This window comes from Oncorhynchus mykiss, chromosome 32 (assembly GCF_013265735.2).
Source record: "Oncorhynchus mykiss isolate Arlee chromosome 32, USDA_OmykA_1.1, whole genome shotgun sequence".
Classification (NCBI taxonomy): Eukaryota; Metazoa; Chordata; class Actinopteri; order Salmoniformes; family Salmonidae; genus Oncorhynchus; species Oncorhynchus mykiss.
Genome location: NC_050572.1, coordinates 34,828,840 through 34,849,098, shown reverse-complemented (window position 1 = coordinate 34,849,098; position 20,259 = coordinate 34,828,840). Strand labels below are relative to the sequence as shown.

The 20,259-nt window shown below is 42.1% G+C and overlaps 1 protein-coding gene across 2 annotated transcripts; it reads left to right on the top strand.

Moving 5' to 3' along the window:
* Window positions 1-83: 83 nt before the first annotated feature.
* Window positions 84-19,600, top strand: LOC110489283 (splicing factor U2AF 65 kDa subunit). Of its 2 annotated transcripts, XR_005041327.1 has the most exons (13): window positions 98-223; window positions 885-1,023; window positions 1,170-1,208; window positions 1,628-1,737; window positions 4,259-4,413; window positions 7,851-7,967; window positions 8,158-8,296; window positions 8,392-8,471; window positions 8,677-8,799; window positions 9,027-9,113; window positions 16,066-16,317; window positions 17,121-19,037; window positions 19,164-19,600. XR_005041327.1 is itself a non-coding variant. In XM_036971266.1 (12 exons), exons 1-12 carry the CDS (start codon window positions 175-177, stop codon window positions 17,253-17,255), a joined length of 1,425 nt encoding a protein of 474 aa, XP_036827161.1. In that variant the 5' UTR covers window positions 84-174; the 3' UTR covers window positions 17,256-19,125. The 2 variants fall into 2 exon arrangements, 1 of the variants encoding a protein (XP_036827161.1); XM_036971266.1 differs by lacking the exon at window positions 19,164-19,600 and having other exon boundaries at window positions 84-223; window positions 17,121-19,125.
* The last annotated feature ends 659 nt before the right edge of the window (window positions 19,601-20,259 follow it).

Here is a 20,259-nt window from a genome sequence, read left to right as displayed (position 1 = left end):
CTCTGAACAATGTTCCAGAATTCCTCTGTTCAGCACACACACTACATCAGTATTATTCCATGCCGACAGGGGGCATCCTAATTTCCTGTGTCCAGTCTTGATTCAAACAAGCTGTGTTTATTTGTAGCCTTGGTAGCAAAATTAACAAGAGAAGTCATCCAATCTAGGTCTAAAATGTCGGATTTTGATGAATTCGAGAGATTGTTGACTGAAAATAAGAAAGGTGAGTGTTGACCATTCATCCTATAGTAATGGTTAATTGTACCAGCTAGGTTTTAGAGATTATTATTATTATAGGGAGCTAGCATACCAGTAGCTCGCTGTCACTACATTGCTGTCAGCTAGCTGCTTGCACTAGGCCTATGATTAGTTTACCAAAACAATAGTAATTTATGACACATACTCACATGCTGGCACGTCTGCTCGCAATGTATGACAAAAGGCACTGATTGACCCGCTAGCCATCACAGAATAGCTAGTCACATCTGCCTGATCAGTGTTTTTTTTTTTTTCGGGAGCAAATTAAAAATAATTGGGACCTGTCCATGACTTTTGCTCTTAACTACACCACGCTCACCATCAGTTAGCGTATATAAAGGGTACTATACCAGCACACATTTATGCAATGTAGAATCAGGGAATAGTGTTACAGATATGCCCGCAGATGTGCTAACTCTGCATGTTGATAGCGTGAATGGCATTTGCCTTTTAACTCCTCTAACGTTAGCAATAACAGGAGTAGCAGCATAGACTTATGCTTATGACTTTTTTTAAAGCAGTATGCTTAAGGATTTGTCTCTCCTCCTGCAACTAAGGGATCCTGTGACTTTGTCACTGTGACTCTCCCCTGCTCGCCTCCCCTTCCTCCCTCTTTCCCCCTTCAGAGCGGGACAAGGAGAATCGGCATGGGTGGCGTACCCCGTCCCGCAGTCTCAGCCGAGAGAGGAAGAAGAGGTGCCGGGAAAGGAGGAAGAGCAGGGAAAGCCGTGGCGACAGCAAGGAACGTCGTCGACACAGGCGAAGGTGGATACTGTACAAGTATTTGAAATTAGTTGCACTTCCATTTTGTGTGAATAGCTTTCTGTGGATCATTGACTGGTTTCAACTATTTCTTTCCCCACCTTTATGCAATAATAAACGGAATACCCTTGTTTTAACTGTTATTTCAGCATACAGACTCAAAAACAATCCCAAGAGACTGTTGTGAGGTACAGTATTACAGCAGACCGTGACGTGCATGACACTATCAAAGTTGAACTGCTAATTATGAGTCAGGTGTCCATCTGTTAAGTAACTTGGTGGTTGTTGAGTGTTCTAATGTCAGAATGGTTCTTAAGGTAAGGGGAGACGACTTGGATCTATAATGGTCAGAGGCTTACTTTGAAATCAGGGCTTACATTATGGTAAATGTCTGATGTTTAAACCATATACAAATGGGAGCATGTAGATGCCAGGTAGATAGTTATAATACATTGCTCTTAGAACTCTATCGATCCAAAATGTATTTTTTGTGATATCCCATTGATTCCCATACTTTTGTGCTATCCATTAACCTCCGTCCACACGGTCTCTGCAATGCAAGGCTATATGTCCATCTCTCCTGTCCCCTCCTGTCTCTCTCCTGCAGTCGCTCTCCAGCTCTGCACAGAGAGAAGAAGAAGAAAGTGAGGAAGTACTGGGATGTCCCGGCACCAGGCTTCGAGCATATCACCCCCCTGCAGTACAAGGCTATGCAGGGTCAGTTTGTCAGTACTTGTAAGCACTCACTATAATAGTGTCACATCATGGTCCGTATTATTTTTGCTCAAAAGCAAAGGCTGTTAATGCGATTTTGTATGAAAGTATTCATCTCAGGCCCTCTCACTTAATACATACACAGTTGAAGTCGGAAGTTTACATACACCTCAGCCAAATACATTTAAACTCAGTTTTTCACAATTCCTGACATTTAATCCTAGTAAAAATCCCCTGTCTTAGGTCAGTTAGGATCACCACTTTATTTTAGGAATGTGAAATGTCCGAATAATAGTAGAGTGATTTATTTCAGCTTTCATTTATTTCATCACATTCCCAGTGGCTCAGAAGTTTAGATACACTCAATTAGTATGTGGTAGCATTGCCTTTAAATTGTTTAACTTGGGTCAAACGTTTCGTTTGTTTTGCAAGGAGGAATGGGAAAAAATTTCAGTCTCTCGATGTGCAAAACTGATAGAGACATACCCCAAGCGACTTACAGCTGTAATCGCAGCAAAAGGTGGCGCTACAAAGTATTAACTTAAGGGGGCTGAATAATTTTGCACGCCCAATTTTTCAGTTTTTGATTTGTTAAAAAAGTTTGAAATATCCAATAAATGTCGTTCCACTTCATGATTGTGTCCCACTTGTTGTTGATTCTTCACAAAAAAATATAGTTTTATATCTTTATGTTTGAAGCCTGAAATGTGGCAAAAGGTCGCAAAGTTCAAGGGGGCTGAATACTTTCGCAAGGCACTGTACATCCACAGGTACACCTCCAATTGACTCAAAAGATGTCAATTTGCCTATCAGAAGCTTCTAAAGCTATGACAATTTTCTGGAATTTTCCAAGCTGTTTAAAGGCACAGTCAACTTAGTGTATGTAAACTTCTGACCCACTGGAATTATGATAGTGAATTATAAGTGAAAGAATCTGTCTGTAAACAATTGTTGGAAAAATTACTTGTCAAGCACACAGTCGATGTCCTAACCGACTTTCCAAAACTGTAGTTTGTTAATAACAAGGATTTTGTGGAGTAGTAGAAAATGAGTTTTAATGAATCCAACCTAAGTGTATGTAAACTTCCAACTTCAACTGTACATAAATACAGTGCATTCGGAAATTATTCAGATCCCGTTGCCTTTTTCCACATTTTGTTATGTTACAGCCATATTCTTAAAATTATTACATTTAATTTAAGAAAATCCTTATCAATCTACACAAAATAATACCCCATAATGACAAAGCGAAAACAGGTTTTTAGACATTTGCAAGTTTATTAAAAATAAAAAACAGGATTACCTTATTTACATATGTATTCAGATCCTTTTCTATGAGACTCGAAATTGAGCTCAGGTGCATCCTGTTTCCAATGATCATCCTTGAGATGTTTCTACAACTTGATTGTAGTCTACCTGTGGTAAATTCAATTGATTGGACATGATTTGGAAAGGCACACACTATGTAAGGTCCCACAGTTGACAGTGCATGTCAGAGCAAAAACCAAGCCATGAGGTCGAAGGAATTGTCCGTTGAGGTCCGAGACAGGATTGTGTCGAGGGACAGATCTGGGGAAGGGTACCAAAATATTTCTACAGCATTGAAGGACCCCAAGAACACAGTGGCCTCCATCATTCTTAAATGGAAGAAGTTTGGAACCACCTCAGACTGGGGCGAAGTTTCACCTTCCAACAGGAAAATGGACCCTAAGCACACAGCCAAGACAATGCAGGAGTGGCTTCGTGACATGTCTCTCAACCTGAGCTTGAGAAGATCTGCAGAGAAGAATGGGAGAAACTCCCCAAATACAGGTGTTCCAAGCTTGTAGCGTCATACCCAAGAAGACTCGAGGCTGTAATCGTTGCCAAAGGTGCTTCAACAATATACAGAGTAAAGGGTCTGAATACTTATGTAAATGTAATATTTTATTAGTTATTTTTTTAAATATATTTGCCAATATTTCAAAAAATCACATTATGGGGTAATGTGTGTAGATTGATGTGTGTAGATTGATGAGGGAAAAAAATGTAACGTTAAAATTTGTGGAAAAAGTGAAGGGGTCTGAGTACTTTACCAATGCACTGTATATAGTCATACATACACTGAGTGTACAAAACATTAAGAACACCTTCTTAATATTGCCCCCCAAAAATGTCCTTTGGGTGGTGGACCATTCTTGATATACACGGGAAACTGTTGAGTGAAAAACCCGCCAGCGTTGCAGTTCTCGACACAAACCGGTGCGCCTGGAACATATTGCCATGCCCCGTTCAAAGGCACTTAAATCTTGTGTCTTGCCCACTTCACTCTCTAAATGGCACATGTCTCAAGGCTTAAACTTTTCTTTAATCTGTCACCTCCCCTTCATCTACTCTTTGATGTGAATTTAACAAGTGACTTCAATAAGGGATCATAGCTTTCACCTGGATTCCCTTGGTCAGCCTATGTCATGGAAAGAGCAGGTGTTGAGTATTTCTTCTCCGTTAGACTCCTATCTAACTTGAGTCCATGTTCCTCTCTCAGCTGCTGGCCAGATCCCAGCCACGGCCCTGCTGCCCACCATGATAACTCCAGAGGGGCTGCCCCCCGCCCCCACCTCTGTACCCGTGGTGGGCAGCCAAATGACCAGGCAGGCCAGGAGGCTCTACGTAGGCAACATACCGTTTGGCATCACAGAGGTAGGGAATGGGGAAACTGCTACCCTTTCCACACTACCTTAGCACAGCCAAGCTGAGCGGTACTGTGCTGGCTTGGTTAAGCATTCAACATAGTTGCAGTACGGTTCGGGTTGGCATGGTGGTGTGAAAAGGGTAAATAATTCACATGAAGCAGACTGACGTTTTTTTTCCCACCAATCTTTACTATTGACTTGCCACTGGCTCTGAGTGAAGCCTGTGTCTCTGTATATGCTGATTACTACACATCAGCAAGTGAAGTCAATGCAACACTTGACAAAGAGCTGCAGTGTGCCCTAAAGTCCACAACCAGATGTATCAATTTCAGATCCAGTTACTGATTGGATGCACTGCATATATTATTCACCAAATCTAATGTACAGTTGAAGTCGGAAGTTTACATACACCTTTGCCAAATAAATTTAAACACAGTTTTTCACAATTCCTGGCATTTAATCCTAGTAAAAATTCCCTGTCTTAGGTCAGTTAGGATCACCACTTTATTTTATGAATGTGAAATGTCAGGATAATAGTAGAGAGTGATATATTTCAGCTTTTATTTATTTTGTCACATTCCCAGTGGGTCAGAAATTTACATACACTCAATTAGTATTTGGTAGCATTGCCTTTAAATAGTTGAACTTGGGTCAAACGTTTTGGGTAGCCTTCCACAAGCTTCCCACAATAAGTTGGGTAAATTTTGGCCCATTCCTCCTGACAGAACTGGTGTAACTGAGTCAGGTTTGTAGGCCTCCTTGCTCGCACACACTTTTTCAGTTCTGCCCACAACTTTTCTATAGGATTGAGGTCAGGGCTTTGTGATGGCCACTCCAATACCTTGACTTTGTTGTCCTTAAGCCATTTTGCCACAACTTTGGAAGTATGCTTGGGGTCATTGTCCATTTGGAAGACCCCTTTGCGACCAAGCTTTAACTTCCTGATTGATGTCTTGAGATGTTGCTTCAATATAGACGTAATTTTCCTCATGATGCAATCTATTTTGTGAAGTGCACCAGTGCCTCCTGTAGCAATGCACCCCCACAACATGATGCTGCCACCCCTGTGCTTCACGGTTGGGATGGTGTTCTTCGGATTACAAGCCTCCCCCTTTTTCCTCCAAACATAACAATGAGCATCATGGCCAAACAGTTCTATTTTTGTTTCATCAGAACAGAGGACATTTCTCCAAAAAGTACGATCTTTGTTCCCATGTGCAGTTGTAAACCGTAGTTTGGATTTATTAGGGTGGTTTTGGAGCAGTGGCTTCTTCCTTGCTAAGCGGCCTTTCAGGTTATGTCGATATAGGACTCGTTTTTACTGTGGATATAGATACTTTTGTACCTGTTTCTTACAGCATCTTCACAAGGTCCTTTGCTGTTGTTCGGGGATTGATTTGCACTTTTCGCACCAAAGTACATTCATCTCTAGGAGACAGAACGCGTCTCCCTCCTGAGCGGTATGACAGCTGCGGGGTCCCATGGTGTTTATACTTGCGTACTATTGTTTGTACAGATGAATGTGGTACCTTCAGGCGTTTGGAAATTGCTCCCAATGATTAACCAGACTTGTGGAGGTCTAAAAAAAAAATTCTGGGGTCTTGGCTGATTTCTTTTGATTTTCCCATGATGTCAAGCAAAGAGGCACTGAGTTTGAAGGTAGGCCTTGAAATACATCCACAGGTACACCTTCAATTGACTCCAATTATGTCAATTCGCCTATCAGAAGCTTCTAAAGCCATGACATAATTTTCTGGAATTTTCCAAGCTGTTTAAAGGGACAGTCAACTTAATGTATGTAAACTTCTAACCCACTGGAATTGTGATACTGTGAAATAATCTGTCTGTAAACAATTGTTGATAAAGTACTCGTGTCATGCACAAAGTAGATGATCTAACCGAATTGCCAAAACTATAGTTTGTTAACAAGAAATGTTAGAGTGGTTGAAAAACAAGTTTTTTAATGACTCCAACGTAAGTGTATGTAAACTGTAGCCTAACAAAAATATAAAAGCAACATGTAAAGTCTTGGTCCCATGTTTCATGAGCGGAAATAAAATATACCTAACATTTTCCATATGCACAAAAAACGTATTTCTCTAAAATGTTGTGCACAAATGTGTTGACATCCCTGTTAGTCAGCATTCTCCTATGTCACAATAATCCATCCACCTGACAGGTGTGGCATATCAAGAAGCTGATTAAACAGCATGATAATTACACAGGTGCACCTGAAAGGCCACTCTAAAATGTGCAGTTTTGTCATACAACACAATGCCACAGATGTCTCAAGCTTTGAGGGAGCGTGCAATTGGCATGCTGATTGCAGGAATGTCCACCAGAGCTGTTGCCAGAGAATTGAAGGTTATTTTCTCTATCATAAGCTGCCTCCAACATCGTTTTTAGAGAATTTGACAGTACCGCCAACCGGCATCACAACCGCAAACCACGTGTAACCACGCCAGCCCAAGACCTTCACATACGGCTTCTTTACCTGCGCGATTGTCTGAGGCCAGCCACACGGAAAGCTGATGAAACTGTGGGTTTGCACAACTGAAGAATTTCTGCACTTTAAGAAACAGTCCAGGGGAAGCTCATCTTAGTACTCGTCGTCCTCACCAGGGTCTTGACCTGACTGCAATTTGCCGTTGTAACCGACATCAGTGGGCAAATGCTCACCTTTGATGGCCACTGTCACGATGGAGAGGTTTGCACTTCATGGATGAATCCCAGTTTCAATTGTACCAGGCTGGTGTCGTGTGGGCCAGCGGTTTGCTGATGTCAACGTTGTGAACAGAGTGCCCTATGGTGGCGGTGTGGTTATGGTATGGGCAGGCATAAGCTATGGAAATTATACACAATTCTAACTTATGGATGGCAATTTGAATGCACAGAGAAACCGTTATGAGATCCTGAGGCCCATTGTTGTGGCATTCTTCCGGCGCCATCACCTCATGTTTCAGCTTGATCATGCACAGCCCGATGTCGCAAGGATCTGTACACAATTGCTGGAAGCTGAAAATGTCCCAGTTCTTCCATGTCCTGCATACTCACCAGACATGTCACCGATTGAGCATGTTTTGGATGACTTTTGTTTTTAAAGGTATCTGTGACATACCGATGCATGTCTGCATTCCTAGTCATGTGAAATCCATAGATTAGAGCCTAATCAATTCATTTAAATTAGCTGATGTCCTTATATGAACTGTAACTCTGTAAAATCTTTGAAATTGTTGCATGTTGCGTTTGTTCATTGTAGCTGATCGGGTATAAGGCCTAATACAGTTAAAGACTAACGCCTCAACCCTATGCGATATGGTTAAAAATAACTCTGTGCATTTCATCACTACTGTCTCATAGAAGGCTCTCGACCAGGCTGGTTCTATGTACTTCTGCCTTCCCAACTGCAAAACGTATAAGTGATCGTCCATGTTGTGTCAATAGGAGGCAATGATGGATTTCTTCAATGCCCAGATGTGCCTTGGCGGACTCACCCAGGCCCCTGGCAACCCTGTTCTAGCTGTACAGATAAACCAGGACAAGAACTTTGCCTTCCTCGAGGTGTGTGCTCAACTAAAATGTATTTAGTATAAAAATGATGGCATAAAATACATGTCGATCATGGATGGCAGTTGTTAGCTAGCTTGCATTGCCCGCTAACAGTTGCCGTGCTGAAGTATCGTTGAGTTTTGCATGCTTCTACAATCGCACGTCATAATGTTGACCTTCTCTCTACCTGTTCCTCTTCCAGTTCCGCTCGGTGGACGAGACGACCCAGGCCATGGCCTTTGACGGCATCATCTTCCAGGGTCAGAGCCTGAAGATCAGACGGCCACACGACTACCAGCCCCTGCCCGGCATGAGTGAGAGCCCCAGTGTCTATGTACCAGGTGGGTCTTTCGAAAGATTGTTGACACAGTTGAATCCTCTGATTTCAATTTAAAAAAAATGTCTTAACCCTATATCTCACTTTTGCTTGGATTAGGAGTGGTTTCGACCGTGGTGCCAGACTCAGCCCACAAACTCTTCATCGGTGGCTTGCCAAATTACCTTAATGATGATCAGGTCAGTCCTTTCTAACTTATTGAAGTCCTTCTTTCTAAGTCTCTAGCATGATCAATACATTTCATAGTACTGTTTAGTTTTGTCAATCATCAAGGTTGAGAATTCATTTGTTTTAGTTCAGACAATATTACTGATAGAGCAATCCATCCCCTCATAATATTTTGTTCATTGTTTGTGTTTTCCGGTCTTCCCCCCCCCCCCCCAGGTAAAAGAGCTATTGACCTCCTTTGGCCCTCTGAAGGCCTTCAACCTGGTCAAAGACAGCGCCACGGCCCTCTCCAAGGGCTACGCCTTCTGTGAATATGTGGACGTCAATTTGAACGACCAGGTCAGTGTCAGATATTGCACCTGTATTGCTGTGTGCAATATGTTTCTTGTTATGATCTGATATACCTGGCCAGGTGAAAGCCAATCTCATAGTAGTCATCTTCCATATTGCTGTTACCCATCCAGCCTTAGCAGATCAGCGCTGTTGTAGGAAAGGAGATGTGGATAGGAAACAAATTTTGACTATTGTGATGCATCCCTCTGTTCTAACTATGTTTGCCGTCTCAGGCAATTGCAGGGTTGAATGGGATGCAGCTGGGGGACAAGAAGCTCCTGGTCCAGAGAGCCAGTGTTGGGGCCAAGAATGCAGCTCTGGTGAGTAGCAGAGATGATAGACTACAAGTAGAGGCACACTTTACAACTGGGTGCTGTTCAAAAGGAGCAAACGGTTGAAAACATTTTGAAATGGAAGGCACAAAACGTGGGAGAACATGCCAAGAGTGTGCAAAGCTGTCATCAAGGCAAAAGGGGGCTACTTTGGTTACTACATGATTCCATATGTGTTTTGATGTCTTCACTATTATTCTACAATGTAAAAAAATTAAGAAAAACCCTTGAATGAGTAGGTGTGTCCAAACTTTTGACTGGTACTGTAAATATACACACACGTATACAGTGCATTTGGAAAGTATTCAGACCCTTTGACTTTTTCCTAATTCTGTTACAGCCTTATTCTAAAAATAATTAAATACATTTATTTCCTTCATCAATCTACACATGATACCCCATAATGACAAAAAAAATAAAATGGATACCTTATTATATAAGTATTCAGACCCTTTGCTATGATATTTGAAATTGAGTTCAGGTGCATCCTGTTTCCATTGATCATCCTTGAGATGTTTCTAAAACTTGGAGTTCACCTGTGGTAAATTCAATTGGTTGGACATGATTTGGAAAGGCACATAAGCCATGAGGTCGAAGGAATTTTCCTTAGAGCTCCGAGACAGGATTGTGTCGAGGCACAGATCTGGGGAAGGGTAGCAAAAAATGTCTGCAGCATTGAAGGTCACCAAGAACACAGTGGCTTCCATCATTCTTAAATGGAAGAAGTTTGGAACCACCAAGTCTCTTCCTCGAGCTGTCCGCCCGGCCAAACTGAGCAATCAGGGGAGAAGGGCGTTGGTCAGGGAGGTGACCAAGAACCCGATGGTCACTGACAAAGCTCCAGAGTTCCTCTGTGGAGATGGGAGAACCTTCCAGAAGGACAACCATCTCTGCTGCACTCCACCAATCAGGCCTTTATAGTAGTGGCCAGACGGAAGCCGCTCCTCAATAAAAGGCACATTACAGCCCGCTTGGAGTTTTTCCAAAGGGCACCTAAAGGACTCTCAGACCACGAGAAACAAGATTCTCTGGTATGATGAAACCAAGATTGAACTCTTTAGCCTGAATTTGAAGTGTCACATCTGGAGGAAACCTGGTACCATCCCTACGGTGAAGCATGGTGGTGGCAGCATCATGCTGTGGGATGTTTTTCAGAGGCAGGGACTGGGAGACTAGTCAGGATCGAGGGAAAGATGAATGGAACAAAGTACAGAGAGATCCTTGATGGAAACCTGCTCCAGAGTGCTCAGACTGGGCGAAGGTTCACCTTCCAACAGGACAACGACCCTAAGTACACAGCCAAGATAATGCAGGCGTGGCTTTGGGACAAGTCTCTGAATGTCCTTGAGTGGCCCGGACTTGAACCCGATCGAACATCTCTGAAGAGACCTGATGGCATGGCAAGATGGCGCCAACAGACATGGCAGCTCTGCTTCTAGCTCCTAAACAACTTTGCAGTATTTCATTTTTTTATGTATTATTTATTACATTATTAGCCCAGAAATGGTTTTGTGTTATTACATACAGCCGGAAATAACTTTTCGAAATCATAGCTCTCCAGCATTATGGTCAGAAATACAACTTTCCTGAATTGGATCCTTTGTTCGTACCCCCCAGGGCAATTGAACTTATCCCAGAGGCTGCTTCAAGTCGCGGCCGGCGGAGAAGAGGTATTCAGAGTGGATTTCTAGTCCGACTCAGGAGGCGGGTACACCATCCACTGCTTCTGAGTATATTACTCACTAATGTTCAGTGTAGGCCCTCAATGAACGACACTGGACTTCATGCAAACTGGAAACCATATATCCTGAGGCCGCATTTATTGTAGCTGGGGATTTTAACAAAGCAAATTTGAGGAAAACACTACCGAAGTTCTACCAACACATTGACTGTAGAACTAGTTTAGGAAAAACACTAGATCACTGCTACTCGCTTTTTCGAGATGCCTACAAGGCCCTCCCCCCGCCCTCCCTTCGGCAAATCAGATCAGGACTCGATTTTGCTCCTCGCTTCCTATAGGCAGAAACTCAAACAGGAAGTACCCATGCTGAGGTCTATTCAATGCTGGTCTGACCAATCGGAATCCATGCTTCAAGATTGTTTTAATCACATGGACTGGCATAAGTTTCGGGTAGCCTCTGAGAATTTCATAATGGACTTTTATTTTGACAGGTTTGCATTCCAAATGCTGTAGTTTCCTGAGGATCTTTTAGATGATTTGCATTACCAAAGCTTCTCCACGTCTGAGATTGTTTGTTGTTTTCCGAAACAGGTTGAACGATTATGTAAGAGAATGGCTTTGACTCTGTCCATATACAGTCAACAGGTTAGCAGGTGAGAAATGTTGCACTCCGTCACTTTAAATAGCCATTACTAGTTGGGTACCACCCAGTTACTCAACCCTGCACGTTAGAGCCTGCTGCGCTATATACATAGACATGGAATCACTGGCCACTAAATAATGGAACACTAGTCACTTTATTAATGTTTATATACAGCTTTACTCATCTCATATGTACAGTGCCTTGCGAAAGTATTCGGCCCCCTTGAACTTTGCGACCTTTTGCCACATTTCAGAATTCAAACATAAAGATATAAAACTGTATTTTTTTGTGAAGAATCAACAACAAGTGGGACACAATCATGAAGTGGAACGACATTTATTGGATATTTCAAACTTTTTTAACAAATCAAAAACTGAAAAATTGGGCGTGCAGAATTATTCAGCCCCCTTAAGTTAATACTTTGTAGCGCCACCTTTTGCTGCGATTACAGCTGTAAGTCGCTTGGGGTATGTCTCTATCAGTTTTGCACATCGAGAGACTGACATTTTTTCCCATTCCTCCTTGCAAAACAGCTCGAGCTCAGTGAGGTTGGATGGAGAGCATTTGTGAACAGCAGTTTTCAGTTCTTTCCACAGATTCTCGATTGGATTCAGGTCTGGACTTTGACTTGGCCATTCTAACACCTGGATATGTTTATTATTGAACCATTCCATTGTAGATTTTGCTTTATGTTTTGGATCATTGTCTTGTTGGAAGACAAATCTCCGTCCCAGTCTCAGGTCTTTTGCAGACTCCATCAGGTTTTCTTCCAGAATGGTCCTGTATTTGGCTCCATCCTTCTTCCCATCAATTTTAACCATCTCCCCTGTCCCTGCTGAAGAAAAGCAGGCCCAAACCATGATGCTGCCACCACCATGTTTGACAGTGGGGATGGTGTGAGCTGTGTTGCTTTTACGCCAAACATAACGTTTTGCATTGTTGCCAAAAAGTTCCATTTTGGTTTCATCTGACCAGAGCACCTTCTTCCACATGTTTGGTGTGTCTCCCAGGTGGCTTGTGGCAAACTTTAAACAACACTTTTTATGGATATCTTTAAGAAATGGCTTTCTTCTTGCCACTCTTCCATAAAGGCCAGATTTGTGCAATATACGACTGATTGTTGTCCTATGGACAGAGTCTCCCACCTCAGCTGTAGAGCTCTGCAGTTCATCCAGAGTGATCATGGGCCTCTTGGCTGCATCTCTGATCAGTCTTCTCCTTGTATGAGCTGAAAGTTTAGAGGGACGGCCAGGTCTTGGTAGATTTGCAGTGGTCTGATACTCCTTCCATTTCAATATTATCGCTTGCACAGTGCTCCTTGGGATGTTTAAAGCTTGGGAAATCTTTTTGTATCCAAATCCGGCTTTAAACTTCTTCACAACAGTATCTCGGACCTGCCTGGTGTGTTCCTTGTTCTTCATGATGCTCTCTGCGCTTTTAACGGACCTCTGAGACTATCACAGTGCAGGTGCATTTATACGGAGACTTGATTACACACAAGTGGATTGTATTTATCATCATTAGTCATTTAGGTCAACATTGGATCATTCGGAGATCCTCACTGAACTTCTGGAGAGTTTGCTGCACTGAAAGTAAAGGGGCTGAATAATTTAGCACGCTCAATTTTTCAGTTTTTGATTTGTTAAAAAAGTTTGAAATATCCAATAAATGTCGTTCCACTTCATGATTGTGTCCCACTTGTTGTTGATTCTTCACAAAAAAATACAGTTTTATATCTTTATGTTTGAAGCCTGAAATGTGGCAAAAGGTCGCAAAGTTCAAGGGGGCCGAATACTTTCGCAAGGCACTGTATATACGGTATTCTATTCTACTGTATTTAGTCAATTCCACTCCGACATTTCTCGTCCTAATATTTATATTATTATATTTCTTAATTCCATTATTTTACTTTTGAAATGCTTGTGTTCCTAGTGCAGTAGTATGTATTCCATTCTTTTACTTTTGGATTTGTGAATTGTTAGACACTACTGCACTAGGAACACAAGCATTTCACCCCCAATAACATCTGCTAAATATGTATAATTGATTTGAAAATAGCTGTGCAGCGACACTCACCATCCAACCTGACAGAGCTTGAAAGTATCTGCATAGAAGAGTGGGAGAAACCTCCCCAAATACAGGTGTGACAAGCTTGTAGCGTCATACCCAAAGGTGCTTCAACAAAGTACTGAGTGAAGGATCTGAATAGTTATGTAAATGTATTTTGTAAACATTTCTAAAAACCTGTTTTTGCTTTGTCATTATGGGGTATTGTGTGTAGATTGAGGGATTCTTAAAAAAAAAAAAACATTTTAGAATACAGCTGTAACATAACAACATTTGGAAAAAGTCAAGGGGTCTGAATGCTTTCCGAATGCACTGTGTGTGTGTGTACACTATTGTTCAAAAGTTTGGGGTAATTTAGAATCTCCTAGTTTTTGAAAGAACAGCAAAAAGAAATGAGCCCATTAAAATAACCTAAAATTGATCAGAAATACAGTGTATACATTGTTAATGCTATACATGACTATTGTAGCTGGATTTTTTTATATTTTTAAATGGAATATCTACATAGGTGTACAGAGGCCCATTATCAGCAACCATCACTCCTGGGTTCCAATGGCACGTTGTGTTAGCTAATCTACGTTTATCATTTTAAAAGTCTAATTGATCATTATAAAACCCTTTTGCAATTATGTTAGCACAGCTGAAAACAGCTGTTCTGATTAAAAGAAGCAATAAAACTGTCCTTCTTTAGACTAGTTAAGTATCTGGAGCATCAGCATTTGTGGGTTACAGACTCGATTACAGGCTCAAAATGGCTAGAAACAAAGAATTTTCTTCTGAAACTGGCTCTAATTAGAATAGAAAGAGGAGTGGGAGGCCCCGGTGCACAACTGAGCAAGAGGACAAGAACATTAGTGTGTCTAGTTTGAGAAACAGACGCCTCACAAGTCCTCAACTGGAAGCTTCATTAAATAGTACCCACAAAACACCAGTCTCAACGTCAACAGTGAAGATGCGATTCCGGGATGCTGGCCTTCTAGGCAGAGTTGCAAAGAAAAAGCCATATCTCAGACTGGCCAATGAAAAGAAAAGATTAAGATGGGCAAAAGAACACAGACACTGGACAGAGGAAGATTGGAAAAAAGTGTCATGGACAGATGAATCTAGGTTTGAGGTGTTCAGATCACAAAGAAGAACATTCGTGAGACAAAAAATGAAAAGATGCTGGAGGAGTGGTTGACGCCATCTGTCAAGCATGGTGAAGGCAATGTGATGGTCTGGAGGTGCTTTGGTGGTCGTAAGGTGGGAGATTTGTACAGGGTAAAAGGGATCTTGTAGAAGGAAGGCTATCACTCCATTTTTCAACGCCATGCCATACCATGTGGACAGCGCATAACTGCAGCAAATGTCCTCCTACAACAGGACAATGACCCAAAGCAGAGCTCCAAACTATGCAATAACTATTTAGGGAAGAAGCAGTCAGCTGTTTTTCTGTCTATATGGAGTGGCCAGCACTGGATCTCAACCTTATTGAGCTGTTGTGGGAGCAGCTTGACCGTATGGTACGTAAGAAGTGCCCAGCAAGCCAATCCAACTTGTGGGAGGCGCTTCAGGAAGCATGGGGTGAAATCTCTTCAGATTACCTCAACAAATGGACAACTAGAATGCCAAAGGTCTGCAAGGCTGTAGTTGCTGCAAATGGAGGATTCTTTGATTATTTAGACTATTTGATTATTTGACACAATTATTATTTCGATTAAAAATCATTATTTATAACCTTGCCAATGTCTTAACTATATTTCCTATTAATTTAGCAATTTATTTAATGTATTTTTGTCATGGAAAACTTGGACATTTCTAAGTGATCCCAAACTTTTGAACGGTAGTGTACATACATCCCTGTATATACAGAGACCACTGCAAAATTATCAGTTTCTCTGGTTTTACTATTTTGTGTATGTGCTTGGGTAAAATTGAAAATGTTTGTTTTATTCTATAAACTACTGACATTTCTCCCAAGTTCCAAATAAAAATATTGTCATTTAGAGCATTTATTTGCAGAAAATGACAACTGGTCAAAAGAACAAAAAAGTGTTGTCAGACCTCAAGTAATGCAAAGAAAATAAGTTCATATTCATTTTTTAACAACACAACACTAATGTTTTATCTTAAGAAGTGTTCAGAAATCAATATTTGGTGGAATAACCCTGATTTTCATTCACAGCTTTCATGTGTCTTGGCATGCTCTCCACCAGTCTTTCACATTGATGTTGGGTGTCTTTATGCCACTCCTGGCGCAAAAGTTCAAGCAGCTCGACTTTGTTTGAATGGCTTGTGACCATCGCGAATGACTGACCTGGAACATCAGGCTTTGTTTCATAACTTAATCAGGACAATCCAGAGCTGACTACGGATTGACTAAGCATATACACAACTGCAAAGAGGACACATTATTATTATTATTATTATTATTATTATTATTATTACAAATACAAGTTGGCAAAAAAAATTCTAATGTGTTTTACACCCTAAACATTCTAAAAGGTTTTCTACAAGTGCTCATGTTCTTTCAACCTTCCCAATCACCATCACCACCCTTTCCCCATCAGACGGGTATGAACCAGACCCCGGTGACCCTCCAGGTGCCAGGCCTGATGCCCACCTCCATGGCTTCGCTGGGTGGCCTACCCACTGAGGTCCTCTGCCTGATGAACATGGTGGCTGTGGAGGAGCTGCTGGATGACGAGGAGTACGAGGAGATCGTGGAGGACGTCCGGGATGAGTGTGGCAAGTACGGCCAGGTGAAGAGCATTGAAATCCCCCGGCCTGTGGATGGCCTGGAGGTCCCAGGCACTGGGAAGGTGAGATGAGCAAGGGGAGGGGTAAAGGAGTACCTGGGTGTTAAGATGGGAGGGGATGAGGGCTCATGATGCATGGGGGTGTTTGTTGCAGTCATTTGAGGAGAGTTTGTGTGGTGTGCGTTCTGAAATTGTACATTTTTAAAGTGAATCCGTTCAGTTTAGGTTAAATGATTGAATTCCCTGGCCTACCGAGTGGCGCAGTGGTCTAAGGCACTGCATCGCAGTGTTGCGGTGTCACTACAGCCTTGGGTTCGATCCCAGGCTGTGTCATTTCCGGCCTTGACCCGGAGTCCCATAGGGCAGCGCACAATTGGCCCAGCATCGTCTGGGTTAGGGGAGGGTTTGGCCGGGGGGGCTTTACTTGGCTCATCATGCTCTAGCAACTCCTTGTGGCGGGCGCGGGCGCCTGCAGGCTGACTTTGGTCGTCAGTTAAAGAAGTGTCAGTTTCCTCTGACACATTAGTGCAGCTGGCTTCCGGGTTAAGCGAGCGGGTGTTAAGAAGCGCTGTTCGGCGGGTCGTGTTTTGGAGGACCCGACCTTCGCCTCTCCCGAGCCCATTGGGGAGTTGCAGCGACGAGACAAGATTGTAATCACGAAATTGGGGAGAAAAAGGGTGTGAAAAAATGTACATTTGCCTTTCGCCTCCCATCAAACAAGCATTTCATAACATATCACTTTCACCTTTGTGTGTGTGTGTGTTAACATTTATCATAGTTGATTGCTGTAGAATTACATTTAACATGGTTGTCTGGTTCTATACAGAATGGCTATTCACCTACTCTCCTATCCTTTTCTTATCCAGATCTTTGTGGAGTTCATGACGCTGTTTGACTCCCAGAAGGCCATGCAGGCGCTGACAGGCAGGAAGTTTGCCAACAGGGTGGTGGTGACCAAGTACTGTGACCCAGACGCTTACCACCGCCGAGACTTCTGGTAGACCAGAGAGAGGGAGAGAAGCAGAGTTTTATGTAATGATATGAATATTTATGAGCATCACAACACTCCCAACTTGCATTTTTTTTTAAAGAGGAGACAAAGTTTGAATTTAGCTACTAGAGAGGCAGACTGGAAGACTTGTTACAAAGATTATTCCTATATTGTATTATAAGAATGGGAGGTACATTTTGTACAGCAAACTGGGTCTGGCCAGTGGATAATATGTATTTATATGGAGTATTTATTTATTAATTTATCACTTTGATATAATGAGTATAAGAGGCCTATTGAAGTTCATTTAAGGCCACTTATCAGCAGAATTGGTCAAATTCTGACTTTTCTCCAATGAATCAAGTTCAATCACGATTTTAACCATTTTGTTTTATCCATACTCGAGCCAGGACTTTTTTTATGTTCTAGCCCCCCACCCCCCCCCCCCCCCCCCACCCCCCACACACACACACACATTTTCAGAACATCAACACCACTTATTGTGAATTCAGCACTGACTTAAGTCTGAGGGGACCTTCAAGTATTGTGTCTTTGTGTACATTTAACTTAGCATCACCGCCCTCTTTTGATAACAAAATGTCTGAAAATGATGCAATGTGACTTTCTCAGTGGGCAACCTCCATTCCACAGAAAACAATGAGACCTCCAAAATGGCAACTGCATTGATATGGAGACCTTACAGGCCAGTATATTAACAGGAAGTACCTGCTGAACCAGGCCAGATCCAGAGCCTGTAATAGAAGCCTCTCGATCACGCTGATGCTATGACACAGCGGGGATGATGAAATGTAGTTTTATTAACCCTATCTCATAGGGTTGTATGTGTTTAAGTCTTTAACTGTATTTTAGGCCTTACTGTATGTCCAATCAGCTACATTAGATTGGATGCACTGCATATATTATTCACCCAATCAGAGGTACTGTAACTGGATACATTTGGGTCGTGTTCATTAGGGCATACCATAGCAAAATGTTTTGCGACTGAAAAAATAAATATGTATTTCTTATTGTACAAGTTCAGGTAGTTCAGATCCCTCCCCGTTTCAGTCCGTTTTCTTCAGTTTGGTGCCTAATGAACTCTCCCCCTCCACAGCTTTCTCTCTCGCTCTCTCTCTCTCTCGCTCTCTCTCCTCAGACAAACTGCTGTACAGCCGAGAGAGAGTTATCACTGCCCTGCCTCAACCCTTGGTTGGTCTTGTAAAACAACATTGACACAATGTTATTTATTTCACTGTAAAATCATATCTGCTGTTTTTTTTGTCGTACGTTTTGCCTCAAAGTGATATCTTTAGGACCAAAAAAAGATGTGGATATGCACGTGTGAGGCTTTCTGGAGGATGACATGAATTCAGGTTCGTGACAGGCAATAAAATAGAAAAGTCAAGATAATTTGCAGGCGTGGGTGGGCTCTATTAAAACGATGTGAAGAGTTCAATTACATGGCCCTTTCTTCCACTTATACTCCTCTTTCTTATTCAATTGTTTTCGATTTTCTCTTTACAACAAAGATCACACTTGGAAGAACCTGTCTGCTATTATTTTCCTTTCTATTCCCATCCCCAAAACTTTCCGTTGCTTTGAATTTCATAATGCTCTTTTATTTTGACAGGTTTGCGTTCCAAATGCTGTAGTTTCCTGAGGATCTTTTAGATGATTTGCATTACCAAAGCTTCTCCACGTCTGAGATTGTTTGTTGTTTTCCGAAACAGGTTGAACGATTATGTAAGAGAATGGCTTTGACTCTGTCCATATACTGTCAACAGGTTAGCAGGTGAGAAATGTTGCACTCCGTCACTTCCCTCTACATTGTAAGGTTGTTTACAGAAGGTCTTGACTGATCTCATTAAAACATATTTAATGTACTCTGATGTCTGTCTGATCTGTTTATTGTCTACAGGGTATTGAATCAGAATTTGAGTGTGCTTGTGGCTCGTCCTTGGTATTTTATGGAGCCAACTATCTGAGATCTGCTCCAAGGCGGATATATTTTTGATGGTGGATGGAAAATGGATCAAAAGGTGAAATGGAACATTTCTATTACATGTTCCCAAATGGGTTGAATCGGTCAGTCTTTAATTTCACAGTGCCTCGCAGTAGGGTTGGGGGAAAAAGACAACGCCAGCCCAAAGTTCTATTCAGTGAGTTTTGATAACTACACTGAACAAAAAATATAAACTCAACATGTAAAGGGTTGGTCCCATGTTTCATGAGTGGAAATAAAAGACCCCGGAAATGTTTCCTATGCACAAAAATGGGCACCTTGTGCTGGGGACAATAAAAGGCCACTCTAAAATGTGCAGTTATGTCACGCAACACAATGCCATAGCTGTCTCAAGTTTTGAGGGAGCGATCAATTGACATGCTGACTGCAGGAATGTCCACAGAGCTGCTGCCAGAGAATTGAATGATTTTCTCAACCATAAGCCGCCTCAAGTCATTTTAGAGAATTTGGCAGTATGTCCAACCGGCCTCACAACCGCAGACCACGTGTATGTCGTTGTGTGGGCGAGCGGTTTGCTGATGTCAACATTGTGAACAGAGTGCCCAATGGTGGCGCTATGGGCATGTATAAGCTACAGACAACAAACACAATTGCATTTTATCGATGGCAATTTGAATGCACAGAGATACCGTGACAAGATCCTGAGGCCCATTGTCGTGCCAGTTATTCCCCGCCATCACCTCAGGTTTCAGCATGAAAGTGCACGCCCCCATGTCGCAAGGCTCTGTACACAATCCCTGTACACAAGCTGAAAATATCCCAATTCTTCCATGGCCTGCATACTCACCAGACATGTCACCCATTGAGCATGTTTAAGATGATATGGATCGACATGTTTGACAGCTTATTCCAGTTCCTGCCAATATCCAGCAAGTTCGCACATCCGTTGAAGAGTGGGACACAATTCCACAGGCCACAATCAACAGTCTGATCAACTTTATGCGAAGGAGATGTCACGCTGAATGAGGCAAATGGTAGATACTGACTGGTT

Excerpts from the sequence above, each read along its gene's own strand:
- LOC110489283 (XM_036971266.1), top strand. The coding sequence starts at position 175 with ATGTCGGATTTTGATGAATTCGAGAGATTGTTGACTGAAAATAAGAAA. Across the intron at positions 4,414-7,850 it reads TACCGTTTGGCATCACAGAG|GAGGCAATGATGGATTTCTT; the intron begins GTAGGGAATGGG and ends TTGTGTCAATAG. Across the intron at positions 8,800-9,026 it reads ACGTCAATTTGAACGACCAG|GCAATTGCAGGGTTGAATGG; the intron begins GTCAGTGTCAGA and ends TTGCCGTCTCAG.